Source organism: Macaca mulatta, chromosome 18, assembly GCF_049350105.2.
Source record: "Macaca mulatta isolate MMU2019108-1 chromosome 18, T2T-MMU8v2.0, whole genome shotgun sequence".
Classification (NCBI taxonomy): domain Eukaryota; kingdom Metazoa; phylum Chordata; class Mammalia; order Primates; family Cercopithecidae; genus Macaca; species Macaca mulatta.
The window spans coordinates 38,848,436-38,864,929 of NC_133423.1; the positions used below are offsets into that span (position 1 = coordinate 38,848,436).

At 35.6% G+C, this 16,494-nt stretch overlaps 1 protein-coding gene across 2 annotated transcripts in view; it reads right to left on the reverse strand.

The window, feature by feature from the left end:
• The window catches only part of DCC (DCC netrin 1 receptor), a 1,210,743-nt gene that overhangs the window by 134,193 nt on the left and 1,060,056 nt on the right, over positions 1–16,494 (reverse strand). For both annotated transcript variants that reach the window (XM_028837901.2, XM_028837898.2), the window contains exons 16-18: positions 15,820–15,915; positions 10,059–10,291; positions 4,544–4,682 (exon numbers count right to left, since the gene is read on the reverse strand). In XM_028837901.2, the coding sequence (XP_028693734.2) occupies positions 4,544–4,682; positions 10,059–10,291; positions 15,820–15,915 (468 nt within the window). The remainder of the gene's footprint in view (positions 1–4,543; positions 4,683–10,058; positions 10,292–15,819; positions 15,916–16,494) is intronic.

The window sequence follows — 16,494 nt, forward strand, 5'->3', positions numbered from 1 at the left end:
CTAACAAAGGCAGATTCGTAACATATTGGGCTCTATGTTTGGGATCTGGAGGAATTTCTTGGTCTCCACATAAAAATTCTGTGTATGACAAGACATTTAGAAATCAGTCTCGAATTCTGAACTCATCTTCACCCTATTCACTTTGGTGCTTCTGCTGATCATATATTGCAGAATCTGGACATTATTAACACTGTACTTCCAGTATCTCTTCCTGAATAGCATTCTGAATATGAGCCAAATAGAGGAGACATCCATCATTCCCATTTATAATACCATTTTCTTTCCAACACCCTGATCCTCAAAGTCACTGGGATTCCAGGTTAACCAAACACGCAATTAATTTTAATGCTCGACAATGTACTTAATATATTCACATTTTCAAAAAAGAAGGAGAAGGGATGGATGGAGAAAGAGAATTAGAAGAGAAGGAGGGAAAGAAGAAGAAGAAAACATAGATCCAGTGTAGTTGATCCCTTAGCAAGAGACTGAATATATACTAACACAGTATAAAATAACAAATGTGGTGTAATATAATATGATATATATGGCTTAATGAAACCAGATCAGGAAATTATTGCAAGAAATGCAGATTCATTATGGCACAATACTAAAAAGACAATACAGTCTTAAAAAGGATTATTCTCACAGAAAGGTCATTCAGGATATTTTCCCGACTATGAATGGGAAGGTAAGATACAGTCACAAAATAACTTAGATTAGTATGTATCAAACATCACAAGGAATTTTCCACTTATGGAAGTAATTAAAATCTTTGTCTTTTTTACCAGTGAAAATAGCCTGTTTTGTCTTAACTATGTTAAAATTCAAATTGACGTTTGTTTAGAAAATAGTCAAATGATGATGATTAGATTGCTTCACTGAATCTGTTACATATTCAAAAAGGATAAAGTGACTCTTCAACTTTGGCTAACAACATAATTCATTGAAGAATTAGTTATTTAATTTAAAAAATCTAACAACCTATCTAATTCAGGTGCTGTGCAAGCTCTTATTTTTCCTCAAGTCATGTGAATATTGGTGAATAAAAATTTGGTATTGGAATTAATGACCTAAATGTCTAGCATTATCATATGAACTGCACACTGTTCCTTAATATTTGGAAAATAATATGGCCTTTACAACTTCAATAATCCCTACCAAGTCAAGTAGAATTCCTCTGGCTTGCTCTTCTCCTGAGTTCTTGAGTTCTGCCTGGAATGATTTCTAGAAATTCTTCGTTGTCTACCCATTCTCTTTGGATTAAATATAAATAAAAATAAACACCAGGACCTCTAGGATTTATATTCTACTTTCTTTTATGTACTTCATTCCCCTTGTTGTCCCATGAACACTGTGCTCAACTCGCTTTGAGCCAATCATAAGTGTCTCTTTAACACATCATCTTTCTGACACCTGCTTGGGTATTTTTACACATGAGTTTTCCATCCTTTGCAAATCCCTGGAATGAGTATGTGATGATTCAACTAAGCCATAGCTCAAATATCACTTATTTTGTGAAACTTCCTCTTATTTTTCCAGACAGAATCTGCACTTTGTTTGCTCTGATTTCAACTTGTCCACAATTTTGTGATTATATTTCTGATAATACTTCAGGACTTTAAAAAATACTTTTTCTTTTTTATTGGACCATAATTCTCTCAAATACATAGACTCCTTACCAAGTTCCTATCTCAAAGCATGACAATTTGAAATGAACATTATTAAAAACCCTTAATTAATATCTTGGTCCACTAGACAAGCATTGCCCTCTGATTACTTTGGCTCTCAATTTTTCCTATACTTGTATTTCTTTATTAAGTACATGAATGGAAGGTAACATTCAAGTTTCAGAATTCAGCCATAGGAATTGTATTGGGCATTTGTTATTTGGACTATCCAGTATCCCATCCTCTCTTCCTTTTAAACAAGGATTTGTTTTTTCTCTTTGAAAAACAAGCTCTCCATGGTGTATATGTGCCACATTTTCTTAATCCAGTCTGTCACTGATGGACATTTGGGTTGATTCCAAATCTTTGCTATTGTGAATAGTGCCGCAATAAACATACGTGTGCATGTGTCTTTATAGCAGCATGATTTATAATCCTTTGGGTATATACCCAGTAATGGGATGGCTGGGTCATATGGTACATCTAGTTCTAGATCCTTGAGGAATCGCCATACTGTGCAGCCATAAAAAAGGATGAGTTTGTGTCCTTTGTAGGGACATGGATGCAGCTGGAAACCATCATTCTTAGCAAACTATCACAAGAACAGAAAACCAAACACCGCATGTTCTCACTCATAGGTGGGAATTGAACAATGAGATCACTTGGACTCGGGAAGGGGAACATCACACACCGGGGCCTATCACTGGGAAGGGGGAGGGGGGAGGGATTGCATTGGGAGTTATACCTGATGTAAATGACGAGTTGATGGGTGCTGACGAGTTGATGGGTGCAGCACAGCAACATGGCACAAGTATACATATGTAACAAACCTGCACGTTATGCACATGTACCCTAGAACTTAAAGTATAATAATAATAAAAAATAAATAAAAATAAAAATAAAAAAGGAAGAACAAGCTCTCCTCTGTATCCTGAAAGCTTGGTAGTAATATCGATTGGGAATTCTATAGTCTTATCCCATCTTCTCCCTTCACATGTCTCAAGAGATGTCAATAATGTTCTCTCTTTTGTGAAACTGAATCTACATACAAGGAAATAAAAAAGGTGGAGTCAAGCAATTGCTATGGTAGCACCTTGAGGGGATAGACCAATAGTTCCTCATTTCTATAGCCTAGGAATAATAAGGCTGATGCCTGTCTCTTTCCAAGTCCTAATTATTTAAGGTGTCCTTCCTGTCACTTTTATTTTACTTCAGTTAACCAAAATCAAATGAAGGATTCATTATGTGGACAGAATGAAATGTTTGATTTCAAAAATTTTCCTGTCACTCATATCTTTATCATGAGCCATTTCAACACACAATGGTGTAGCCCCAAACTTTATCTGACAGCAGAACTAGAAGCAAACTTTACAGTTATTTTATTCACTGAATTTCCTTATCACAGTTATAAAACCTGCAGACACTTGTGAATTACTTCTTGCTTCTCATCATCACTCAGGGATCCTATCTATGTGCTATTTACACTTTTGTCCAGATGATTACCTTTTATACTAACCACATTTCTAAAAGTTAATATCTTTTTGTTAGCAATGGGTCTCACCACTGGTGTCTCTACAAGGCTAGGCAGTTGATGAGAAATCAATAGGGTGCATATATCAAGTCAGATGTTGGCGTGCATTTTATGTTTATGAGAGGAAAAAAATGAATGAATTTGCTCATATTAAGATGAAAATACTACTACTTCTCTTTCACACAGGGAAGGCCAGATTTCTTACTATTTCACATTTATCTACATTCATCTCCTTTCAAGTAAAAAGGAAGAGCAGACTGTTTACTTGTTCACTCTATCCAATAGTATGTATCTCATCCAGCTGGTCTTATTCACCCTAAGAAGCTGTGAACATTCTGAATTTAGGGTGGAATTCTGAGAAGAAGAGATAATACTAAGTAAAATAGAAAAATAGGATGTTAAAATTAAATTAGGTCAACTAGAAATCTGCTTGTTGAAAGAAGTATCTACAGATATGTAAAAATATTCTCACTAGAACTCTAATAGTTAAGATAATAGTTGGAGAAAAAAATTAGAACTGCAATACCATGGGACAAATTCTAATGGAAAGAGAAATTCAACTTACCCAGGAAAGAGCTTTATTGGCATTTTTTTAAATTTGAAAATTGGTGTAGTTTACCCACAAATATGATATATCATGAAACCAATAAAAAATATTAAGCCCTCAATTCTCCAGAAGTTGGATTTCTGTGAACTATAAATGTCAAGTACACTGCATCCTTGTTAAGGTTATAGACTCTACATTTACGATCCATAGTAAATGTGACCAGCAAAAATTACAGTGAATTGCATTACCCTAGATATGAACTATTTAAAATTGCATAAAGGTCTTCTATTACGTTATCCCATTTCCAAAGAGTGAACAAGACCACCTGGAAACTCCTTCCCATATCCAGTCAAGGTTATTCACAGTAAATATCCATGAGACTTCAGTTGTAATGCAATGTTTTGTTTTGCATCTATTTTTTTTTTTCAAGATGGGAAATACCTACCATGGCTATTATTCAAAGACACAACTGTTTTGGACAGAGTTCAATGGATAGATTTCTGTTCTTTACTTAAATGTAGTGAAAAGAAGATTTATAGTCAGATCCCCTGAGTTAACATCCTGAAAAAAACATGTATTGATCATGAAAGCAGATTATTTAAGCCATTGGAGATTCATTTATTTTTCTAGTGTGAGAAGAATACTCTTAGATATAAAAAAGCTATGAACTATAGAGGATGAAATATTTTATATAAGATAAGGTATAATTGAGACACCATAGGGAACACATGTTCTAATTTCCACAGAACCTGGGAAATGCGATTACCAAGGGTCAAAGGTAGACATTTCCTCACATACCTGCTTCATACGTGGTGGCATGTGCAGTCATGCTCCAAGTACTGGACCTTCTGTTTTTTGTTACCATGACCGAGAATTCATACATTGTGTTTGGTTTGAGGCCTGTTGCTGTGTAACTTAGAGATGTTGTGTCTTCTGACTATACAAGTAGGAAATAGCAAAGAGATAAAAAATAAACTCTATCAACTTGGTAAATCAAGACATGGAAAAAGACTGTTAAACAACCCAGCACAAAAGTAATCTACTCCCAAACAGCAGAGGAGTAGGGCATAGCACTGACTCGACTTCCCATCTATTAACCAGTTCACACTGGCTGATTATCCATCTACAATATAACCAATAAAATTAGGTATTATGGTTGTCCAAAGGGGCTACTAGATAGAAAATTTTCCTAGTAAGAGATGGTGAAAGGTCTAACATGTTAAAGCATATTTTCCATATGATCAGGCATATGAGACTATGCCTCTTATAAATGTCAATTTGTGTTTTGTATTTAGATATCTTTTTTCAAAGTTAAATACTTACCTTTATTAAAGAACCAGAGCAACAGGACAAATTCCACTTCCTTCTGTCAACTTGAGTTTTGAAATTTTCTGCATTGAACTTAATTCATTTATAATCAAAATCTGTTTGCTTTTTTTGCATAAGTTTTAATGTTGTATATTTTAAATAGACCATCGTTATTATTTTCCACTGGTAACAAAGTTAATTTATTAGAGTTCTACTGCTTATCATGTTTTTCAAAAAGCCTTTAAGGTTTAAACTTTTAGGACTTCCAGAATCCATTTACATATTATAGAGAACATGAGACAAAAGCAATGCTGTGTCACGTGGTTTTCATTCTTTGTGTAGACTTCACATTAAACAAACATTTAACGATGGTAACTGGAGCAATTGATCAAGGAAGGAACAGCAAACTGGATAAATACTAAAGGATTACATTGGTATTTAAAGCGGTGTTGGTATTACTGTAGTCTTTTGAATCCATTCTTTGTCTTTTAAATGACAAGTTAGAGATATTTTAGTAGAAAGTAAATTATAGTTCTTTATTGCTTACTCAAAATATCAAAATGGGTAATAAAGAAAAAACATGCTGCAAGGTTTAATATGTTAAAGTATATTTTCCATATAAGCAAAAAAATTGAGACTATCCTCTTATAAATATCATTTTGTGCTTGGTATGAGGTATCTTTCTTCAAAGTTAAATATTTTAAAACGTATTACAGTTATTATTTATGTCTAAAATAATTAAGAAAAGCTCATTTCCCCCACTCATATCATATGTATCTCACCCTTACTACTGTAGGAAGGGATATCTTTTTAAAAAAATTCTGCTATGAATCCTTCTTAGGTTATAGTTATGAAAATTGTGTATTTCATTACAACACCAAATAAATATGTAACTGTACTAATAACTTTTCAGTGATGTGCCTATCCAGCCTACTAAAGCGATGACCTCAAATATTTATCAGAAGTCTTCTTAAAAATAACTGTAGGTTGGCGCTGTGACTCACGCCTGTAATCCCAGCACTTTGGGAGGCCAAGGCTGGTGGATTACCTGAGGTCAGGAGTTCAAGACTAGCCTGACCAATATGGTGAAACCCTGTCTCTATTAAAAATACAAAAATTAGCCGGGTGTGGTAGCATGCACCTGTAGTCCAAGCTACTCGGGAGGTTGAGACAGGAGAATCGCTTGAACCTGGGAGATGAAGGTTGCAGTGAGCCAAGATCAGGTCATTGTACTCCAGCCTGGACGACAGAGTGAGACTCCGTCTCAAAAGTAAAAAATAAGAAAAACCTGTAAAAATATATGCCCTAAATAAATGTAAATATTTTTTGGTATAATCAGGAAGATGAAATTCCATCAAATAAAACACAAAGTGGTCAGCTAGTATCTGACATGCAGATATATTACTTCCACCCTTGCCTTCCTTCATGATCATGAACACCTCTAAGTCTTAGAAATGGAAATAAAAGGGAGAAATGAGGCAATAAGAAATATTTTAGGTAAGAGAGAAGGATCATATCTCAGTAAAAACAGTTTCTGGGCACAGACACCACTGGCATTTGAGAGGCCAACAAGTAAGATCGTCTTTGTGTTCTAGATTGACACCTTTGCATTCTGTAATACCATGAATTGCTGAGTTTCCTCTAAAACCTTATAGAAAGCTACTGCTTATCTTTAAAAAAGCCTAGAAATACTTTGGAAAAACATGGCCAGTTATCTCTGTGAGCATAGAATAACCAGATAGTACTTCTCTGAGCCTTACTTTTTTTTTTTTTTTTTTTTTTTGAGATGAAGTTTCACTCTTGTCACCCGGGCTGGAGTGCAATGGCGTGATCTCGGCTCACTGCAACCTCAGCCTCTCGGGTTCAAGCAATTCTCATGCCTCAGCCTCCCATATAGCTGGGATTACAGGTGCTCCCCACCACACCCAGCTAATTTTTGTATTTTTTAGTAGAGATGCGGTTTCGCCATGGCTGGTCTCGAACTCCTGACCTCAGGCGATCCACCCGCCTTGGCTTCCCAAAGTGCTGGGATTACAGGCGTGAGCCACTGAGCCCAGCCTGGGACTTTTATTGTGTGTAAAATGGACACAACCATAGCACTGACTTCATAGCATTAATTAAAGCGCAAACTAAGACAAGTAAAACATAATGTTTGGCCCAGAGAAAGTATTAAATAAATCTTAGATACATTTTTTCATGCATTGTCTCTTGTTGTATGTAATTTTAGGCATGTGTTATATGCTCCCCCCATTGAGTTATATGCAGTTTGAGAGCTGAGACTGCATCCTGCACAACTTCATATCCTCTGTAACATCCATGTTATATCTAGTAAGCACTAGTCAACACTCAATGGATATTTTGAATAGAAATTTGTATAAAACATCATATGATTAAATACCTTAAAAGAAAAACATATAGAAAATATCTCCACTTGGTCAGCAAAGTTAATACAGGGTTTTAGACAATCAAACCATGAGCATCTGTATTATAGCTTGATTTGGGACTAAATGGAACTAGAAGAGCACTCCTGTGGGGAAATCCCTGGATAATGCCATTGGGGTCATCTGAGATTCAGCTCTAGTTTAATGAGGAATTTCTGTCAAGTTATATCACCTACCTCTGTCTTCATACTTAACTACAAATAATCTCATTGTTTTTACAGTAAGTATGGATATTTCCATCATATAGATGAGAAAAATGAGACTGAGCAGGGTAAGTTTCATGACAGGATGTTGCAAAGTCAACCCCTGAGCCCAGGTCATGTGGTTCCATGTATGTTTTGTTTCATATCGTGTGTATGTCCTGCCTACCTTTTAAAGCTGTAGTGGAAATGAGATGAGGTAAAGATATGACATTGGCTTGAAAAGTACAAAGTGAAAACTCAAACAGTCTATTACCATTATTTGTAAAATTTAAATTTATTGTGTATCTTTCTAGTTTGCCCTAACCCTCCTCACATCAGGTTGTGGATATATATGGAGAGAGAAAGAGAGAGAGAGGGATAGTATGTTAGTAATGAAAACCTTCTGTCAGGGAAGATGAAGGGAAGAGGAACAGTTAAAATCTTTTTGGATTGGGTCTCACCTCACAGGCGCTCTTTGTGAGATTCAGTAATTCCATGTCTGCTGTAGTAACTATTCAACTGAAATACTTTGTTTCAGGAAATTTTGGAACTCAAACCATTCTGGAGAAAACAATCATTATTCCTTAGAACATTTCACATTCTGGCAAAGTCGCCATGGCCATTCTGTGAAATGAATGTATCTACAAAGTACAGCAATTATGACATAAAATTTTTAAAGTGAGAAAGTGCCTTTTAAAAGTAAACTTAGAGAATCGAGCAATCTATATAAAGAGATTTTTTTTAATGGTCTCATATGTTTCATTGGTTGTCTTTTCTGATGATGTTATCTTTATTTATAGTTCTGCTGAATCTTAAATCTACTACTGTAAGGAGATGGATAGGGTACTTACTACATACCTTATATCAATGATACTATTTAGACTTGCCTGGAGAGTTTTTCCAAATACCTCACCTAACAAGGCAGCAGTACCAAAGAAAACTGTCTTTAAATGGTTTCAACTAAAATCTGATTTATGATGAAATGTGAATTTTATGGAATTTAAAAGTTGAAAGACACCAGAGGAAGATCCAGCATGGCTATGGGCAGAGGGAGGCAAGCTTACAGAATTGGTGGTGGGATTTAGCCACAGCTCCAGGACTGGAGTTAAAAACACCCTCGAAATATTTTCATCCCCCCAAAATCACTACTAGCTTGAGGCTGGATTCAGGAGGATGGTAGTTCAGTGAAAAGAACATTGGCTAAAGTATCAGGAGATCTAAAATCTCAAGAGCTACCCCAATCGAGTGGTTAAGAGAATACAAAAGGAGTAGGAAGGAGACAGATGGCCAGGGTTGAACTATTTGATTTCTTAGTTGTTGGGTGATATTTATGCTCTTATTTTCAAAACTGACTTCTTCATTCCCAATCAGTATCTTGTGAAGGTTTAAGTTCTAAATGTGTTTTTATACATTGTATGTCTCAAATAACTTATGAATTCTTTTAAGTTTATCCATAGAGCTAAGTGTATAACTCATCCTAAAATTATATGTAATAAGTAACAATGACTACACCATGTTTTCTTTCAAAATAAACCATCTCTCTGATGTGGTATATTTCTAGGTACATCATAGGTTCTTGACAACTACTTGTTGATCTTCTCATTTTTGTCTACATTTGTATATTTTCTATATATACTAAAATCATAGCAGTTTCAGGAGGTAACAAAATTATCTTAGTATATAACTAGTTGTTATGATCCCTGAGGCTGGTTGATAGAGATTTGAAAGTGGTAATGACTGTCTCAAATATGTATCCCTGAGGAGCTCTTAAAGAGGCTGTGAGATGACTAGACAAGAACGGAGAGCTGGTGAATGAATTCATATTAGCTAAAGGGGAGTATGGATTGTGAGTTTTCTTTACCACATGAGGGTGTTTTCAAGGCTAAATGAAGTAGATGTTAATGGCTTAGAGTGCTGAGGCTACAAAAAATATCTTCAAGTTATCTATTCCCAGTTATATTCACTGAAAGATGGGTCTCTGTGACATTAACAGGATCGCTTTGGAAATCAATCTAGATTCCAAATGGAAAAAAAAAAAGATACCAAAATCTATCCAGAAAATTAACATAGATCTCTGCTATTTTCGAGGGACAATGACATTCTCTTGTACAGAATCAAATCATTTATACGAACTCAGCATCTGGTGAAAATCAAATAACATTTTACAGCACTTGATGTTTTCCTGAACCTTGCCTTAGAATTGTTTCCTAAAATACAATTATTCTCATGTTAATTTTAGATATTGAGTTATTAAAATATTTCGTTTTTCCACATAGATACACAGCAACAAAACGACTCATAACAGTCCAGGAGGGGTTTAAAACAATGCATTAAACAACTGTCAGTTCATTTTAAATTTAATGCTATCAAGTAGAACTTCACCTTGTATTTTGCACTCGCAGAAAAGCTGGTTCTCCACCGGACAGTGTAAAGTCGCACCTCAGATGTCTTTTGGTTCTTAGGGACAGAGTTGTCTGCCCAGCTGACCCTCACAGCATCATGGGTAAGAGCCACAGCCTGTACACCTACTGGTGGGAGCATGGGGGTGGAGAGATCTGGGACCGAGGTGGGGAAATCATCAAGCAAAGGATAATAATCAACTGGGTCAGTGGGATCTGGGTTTAAAAAACCCACCAAATGAAACAAACAAATACATACATAAATAAAAGCGTTAAAAAATAAATATCAGTGGTAACACATCACAATGAGTTAAATGCATGGCAATAATGATGAAAGGGAACATGAGAAGAACAGAAAAAAAAGTAATTAATTCAATCGGAAAACACATTAGAAACAGTATTGCTATATTGCAAAAAAGTAATTGGATATTTTCTATAATTTACTCATTCCCTTAGAGTGGTTTTATCAATTTGACTGTCACTTCTGCTTATATATTTTAAAGTCCATTTTTAAAATGTTGCACATTGCTTCTTAAAATATAGTCATAGAATCTATCAGTTTTATTACTACATAATTTAAAATAATAAGATAAAAAAGGGGTTCTGGTTTATTTCTGTCTACAAAAAAAACTAATTGTTTAATCTAACACCTAATTTTTTGTTTATTTTCTCCCCCTTGTCTAACTTAATAGGGTTTCCCTAATGTTTTCGTTGTTGCTTAGCTTGTATCCACAAACACATTTCCTAGGCAAGAAATAAATAAATAATAAAGAACAAAGTATCCCGACATCCACAGCAACCTGTGTGTGACTGTGATTGCACAAAGCCAGAGTGACCAGGTACACATGATCCCATGGATCAATTATATATTTGATAACTAAGTTTCAGACAGCACCTGATTTGTCAGGCTTTCTTAGACTGGAATCCTTGAAAATGTAGAAGTGTGATTTTACCCACATTCCCACAGAATAATTAGCTAAGTTTTTAGTCTTGGTGGGAGTTCCCATATTCCACATTCCTAACATTTTATATTATTGGATGGGAAGACAGGATTAACTACCTACAGACTTATGAGATTTGCACTGAGGTATACACATGCTTTGATCCATAATATAATGAGAATCTGCACAATAATGTGTGTGTCTTTACAAAATTCTCGAAAACACCTTGTAATCATGTTTATGCTGTGATATCAGAATAAGGAAAGCTGATTTTGTGGCCATAGTAATAGTCTAACTTTGAACATTTGATTTTATACTTAAAACATTTACATTTAAAAATATCTTTATATTATGTAGTGTATATTCTAACAGAAATAATAAGATGTGATAATGTAACTCTCAGACTGGGCATATGATGACATTTGGGGAGATGAGACCTACTAAAATGTTGGGCGTCTACAGCAGCATAATACATGGTTTATTTTTTTCAACAACCTAGTTTAAAGTGGATTGACTGCTGGCAGGTTTTGATGATTACTTCACTTTGTCCACTGCATTTCAAATGCCTATCTCCTATTCATCACCTGTTTTCCAATGAATTATTTAGTAGTTTACTAGTCTGTGGTCTTTGGAGCAAAATATAAAACTGAAAACAAAAACTGGAAAAAAAAGGAGAGAGAGAGAGAGAGAGAGTTGTGTTTAAAATTTAATGACAGAGCCCAGGCTTTCTGTGTTTTCTTTGAGGTCTATTTTTATTAAGGCATCCTTTAAACTCAAATGGATTTATAAAATGATGAAGGGGAAAGAGAAGATGTTGCAGTCTCCACAAGGATTTCAATCATTCATCAGATTTGTGTAGCAGTGGAAGACATATTTGCCAAATTAAAGCAGGTGCTACTTTGCTTTACTTGTTTCTATTTTTATCTGACTTTACAAGAAGAACGTGATATACATATGGGAGGTTCTCTAATTTACAGACTCCTTTTTTGACCTATGTTACTGGATTACCCTCTTTGTTTTATTAATTCAGGTTCATTGGTAAACATATTAACTGTACAGTTTTTCACAGGTGCCATTCATAAGGTTTTGAAATAGGGTGATTTTTCTTCAAGAAATGGTAATAGTCAATCCTGCTATTTCTGATCTTAAATGAGTATACTATTCATGACTATTGTTATTGAGTTTCTTGGAGTCAGTTCCAGAATGCTTCTCTCAAATTTCAAGGAAGGGTGTTGGGTGGTATTTTACCGATGGACTTACACAGTCCAGAAATTTCTATCCTTGGCCAAGTTTTATCTTTCCCATTTTATGGAATAATATTTTTTTCAGGTGTGGCTTGTCATCCTACATGACACTTCCTCCAGAACTGTGCTAGTACAATGAACACTAGTTATATGAACTATTTAAGTTTAAACAAATTAAAATTAAATAACAAAACATTCACTTCTTGTGTTGCACTAGGCAATTTCAAGTGTTAAACTGTTAGAAAAACCTAGTGTCTGATGCAGATATAGAGCATTTCCAACAAAGCACAGCATTATCATGCATAGCAAGCACAGCTATTAATACATATTGCATATATTAATAGTCTTTTTCTCTCAGGTCAGAAACTATTAATATTTGAATAATTGAATTTAACACATTCTTTTGTTGCTACACAATTTTTTTTCCCTTCCTACTACTGGGTGATTTATACACTGACTTTGAGTGGTTACATTCAAAAGAATTGAAAAAAAGTTTAGTAAAAGACAAAATATAGCCTCAGAATTTTTGCTAAGAAAGAAATCCATTTGATTCCTAACAGGTGTTTCGGTAAGTGCCCATGAATGTTCAGTCATTATATTAACATTCAAAATGAACTTTAGATGGGTGTGGTGACTCACGCCTGTAAAACCAACACTTAGGAAGGCTGAAGCAGGAGGATTATTTGAGGCCAGGAGTTCAAGACCAGCCTGGGCAACATAGCAAGACTCCATCTCAAAAAAAAAAATGCCAGGTAGGTGGCGCACACCTGTAGTCCCAGCTACCCAGGAGACTTAGGTGGGAGGATCACTTGAGCCCGGAAGGTCAAGGCTACGGTGAGCCATGACTGCACCACTGCACTCCAGCTTGGGCAACAGAATGAGACCCTATCTAAAAAAAAAAAATGAACTCTAAAAATAATAATGCAATTTTACATGTGGATTGTACTTCATTTTAACATTGATAAAGCAGTTGAGAATAAATCAATTCAGCAGCGTATTTTATTAGTCTTCTGATTTTTATCCTCTTCCCTTCTCCAGGCTCAAGATATCTTGTCCTTAAGACAACAAGAAATAAAGGGCTTTACAGCAAAAATGAGACAACTAATGCATTTGGCCAGGTGAGACTTTCAGCAGCTCTAATGCTGATATTCCCAATATGGGATGAGGCTCCAGAGCTCACCAACATCTGTGGGCACATGTGTGTAGACAACTCCATAGCCTGATGCTTATTCTAGCTTGAGGTTTTATTGCCTGCGATATATTTTTTAGTTACATTATACGGGCCCTTGTTCAAGACAGTGCATGGTACTCCTTTGCAGAAGCTTAGAGATAGAGGATGTCTTCTGCATGGCACTGACACATTTATTAATTGAGTTTCCTTAACCTTTTATTTCATCTGTCCTTTGTTCTCCATGACATATGAAAGCAAAATAAAATAATTCTGCCACTTCCAGAAAAAGTGTTTGTTTGTTTGTTTGTTTTTCCTTTGAAAAGGGCTGGAATCACACATTCTTCTTGAACCCCTTAACTGGCTTTTCTTTAGTAAGAAAATTCCTCACACAAATTCCAACTATTAGTATTATTTCAATTCTCAGTTCCTTCAGGATCTGAGTCATCAGAAAACAAAAATTGCCTGGATCACTGGTGTTTTAGAAACCACTTTGGGAATGCAATATGCTAGAATTAATGCAACAAATGCTAAGAAGAATGAAGCTGATGACTCCAATGGTTCTTTCTGAACAACTTACTTTCAGTTTATTTGAATTATTTCAGCTTTACCAGTTTCTGATTGAAAAGTGATTTTTATTTGCCACCTCAGTGGTCCTTCCTTGTGGCCATTAGTTTTGGGAAGAGAATAAGAGCTTGAAAAGACTGACTGTAGTATCATTTCGCATGGCCTGATCACAAGTGCCAAGTCACCATGGCGACGAGAATCTCCTGGGGATCTTTTACTATAGGCAGGACAGAGATGGTCACTAAAGGAAAATTATGGGACACAATGGTGCAGCCAAAGTGGCCTGTTTGCTCTCAAAGAATATTGTTGCTAGCAGAGCAAGAGAATAAAGTTAAAATCCCAGACACCCATCATGTTAGCTCTTAGTTTGTATCCTGAACTTCAATTTTCTCATCTCTCAATATTTGGAGATAACACATTTGATAGTAAATATTCTCTGGGTTATTTACTCTTTTAGAGAAATCATGAATCCCTTTGATTATACAATGAATGGTATATACGGTCTCCACAGATAAATAAATATACTGACATCCGCCCAAAATTTGCATTCTACTTTAGAAAGAACTTAAACCTGGAAACAATGGCCAAAGATTCAAAGAGACTACAATAGCAACTTTGCCTTAAATAATACTACTAAAATTAATACAGTGACAGTATATTCTGGAGACCATCATATAACAATTATGAATTCAAAGAACAATTGTATTCTTAAGACAGTCTACGAATGAAGCTTGTACATTTGGCAAACAAACTGCCTTCAGTTCACACAAATTTGGGCAGAAGTAGAAGCCACGGGATTCCACTATTTATTTTATAACTATTTCTTCCAACTCATCCAAATTTCAAACTTCAGTAACATCTCATGTTCTCTGGTGCTTGCTATCTCAGATCCTTTGTTTTCATTAAGGGGACAATATCTGACAAGTTAAATGAGGTCTGAAGGGTGTGAGGGGGCAGGTTCAATGTATTAATGAGAAAGGGAACTTGGGTTTTACTTGGAGATTTCAGACATAAGTCTGTGGCAGGGGGTTGGGGAAGTAGTCAAGTGACTTTCCAGGGACTCTGAATAGCCCTACAAATGTGTTGCTCATTGTATTTTGGATTAAGCCTAGGCATGCTAACAAATAGCCTCCATAAATAGTTTGGATCTCACCATCTTACCCATTTCTTTCTCAGTTTCCTGAGCCCTTTTACTCTTATGTACTGCCTTTACAGTCCAACTAACGGTAACATTCCTAAGGGTGACAAGGCCTTAAATCAGCTATCCCTTTAATGTTCTGAGGCCCTGGGCACTGCTTGGGTGACCCAGAAGTCCAGCTCAGGACAATACCACCTGTGTCACTCAGCCTAATGCAAACTACCCCCAAAGGCCAGCTCTTCTTTGTCATCTTAGTTTGAAAGACACTGTGTGGAGAAGCAAGTGTCTATTTAGGCATTTGGCAACCTTTATGCAGGGACAAAGATGGCATTGATTTGAGACAAGCTGCTCAGGAGATGGAAACATGGTATCAGGGCAACAAAACTATGATGCTATTGGGAAGAAACAGACTGAGAGATCTATATTCTCTAAGTCCATGTGCGAATTTACAAACTGAATTCCTCCCACTTAATTCTGACAACCAAAGAAATAAAAAAATGCATGCATATGTGTGCATGTATACATGTGTACATATCAGACTCAGAGGATAATAATTCTCTGAGGATTATCAGAGGATAATGAAACAATATATTCATTTTTGTTTCTTTGTATTTTATTTTAGTTTTTCTTTTTTCACCATAAATCAAATACTACTTTGTCAGAGGAAGATTAACAATTTCACTTACCTGTTATAGACCTGGTGGTGGCACTTTCATAAAGAGGAACTCCTTCTCCAGCATTGTTAAAAGCTTTTAGGGAGATTACATAATGGGAACTTGACTCTGGAGAAAAAACAGAAACAATATGAATGTGTTGATTTATTTAACATACTGAAATACTCAGGGCAAACATTTTCCTCAAAACAAATTTCATATAATCTACTTGGTAAATTATTTAAGAATGAGTGAGTTGGATTCAGAAAGGAAAGTGGCAGTGGGTGGTAGCAGTAGGGTTTTTTGATCTTCCTCAATCCCATATGAAAACATACTGAACTACTAGGTAGAAAACCAAAAGCATTTAGCCACTCGCTGCAAACCTGTATGATGATGCGTGCCCTCGAACCCTAATATACAAGTGGGTGTGAATAAACAACCAACAGCCTCATCATTTGTTTGTTGTCTGATTCTGTGTAAGAAACATCAAAGGGAAGCATCAAACCTAAAAACAGGATAATTCTAAAATAAGTATCAGCTAATGCTGGAAAGCACAGCAGATCAGTTTCAGAACAACAAATTTAAACACTCAAAACTGACCGGCAAAGTCTCCTCTCTAGGACTGGGCCCAAACTGGGGACAACCCCCTGGGAACTGATGTAAGATATATGTAAGACTGAAACAATATTGATGAAGGGGAGAGAAAGT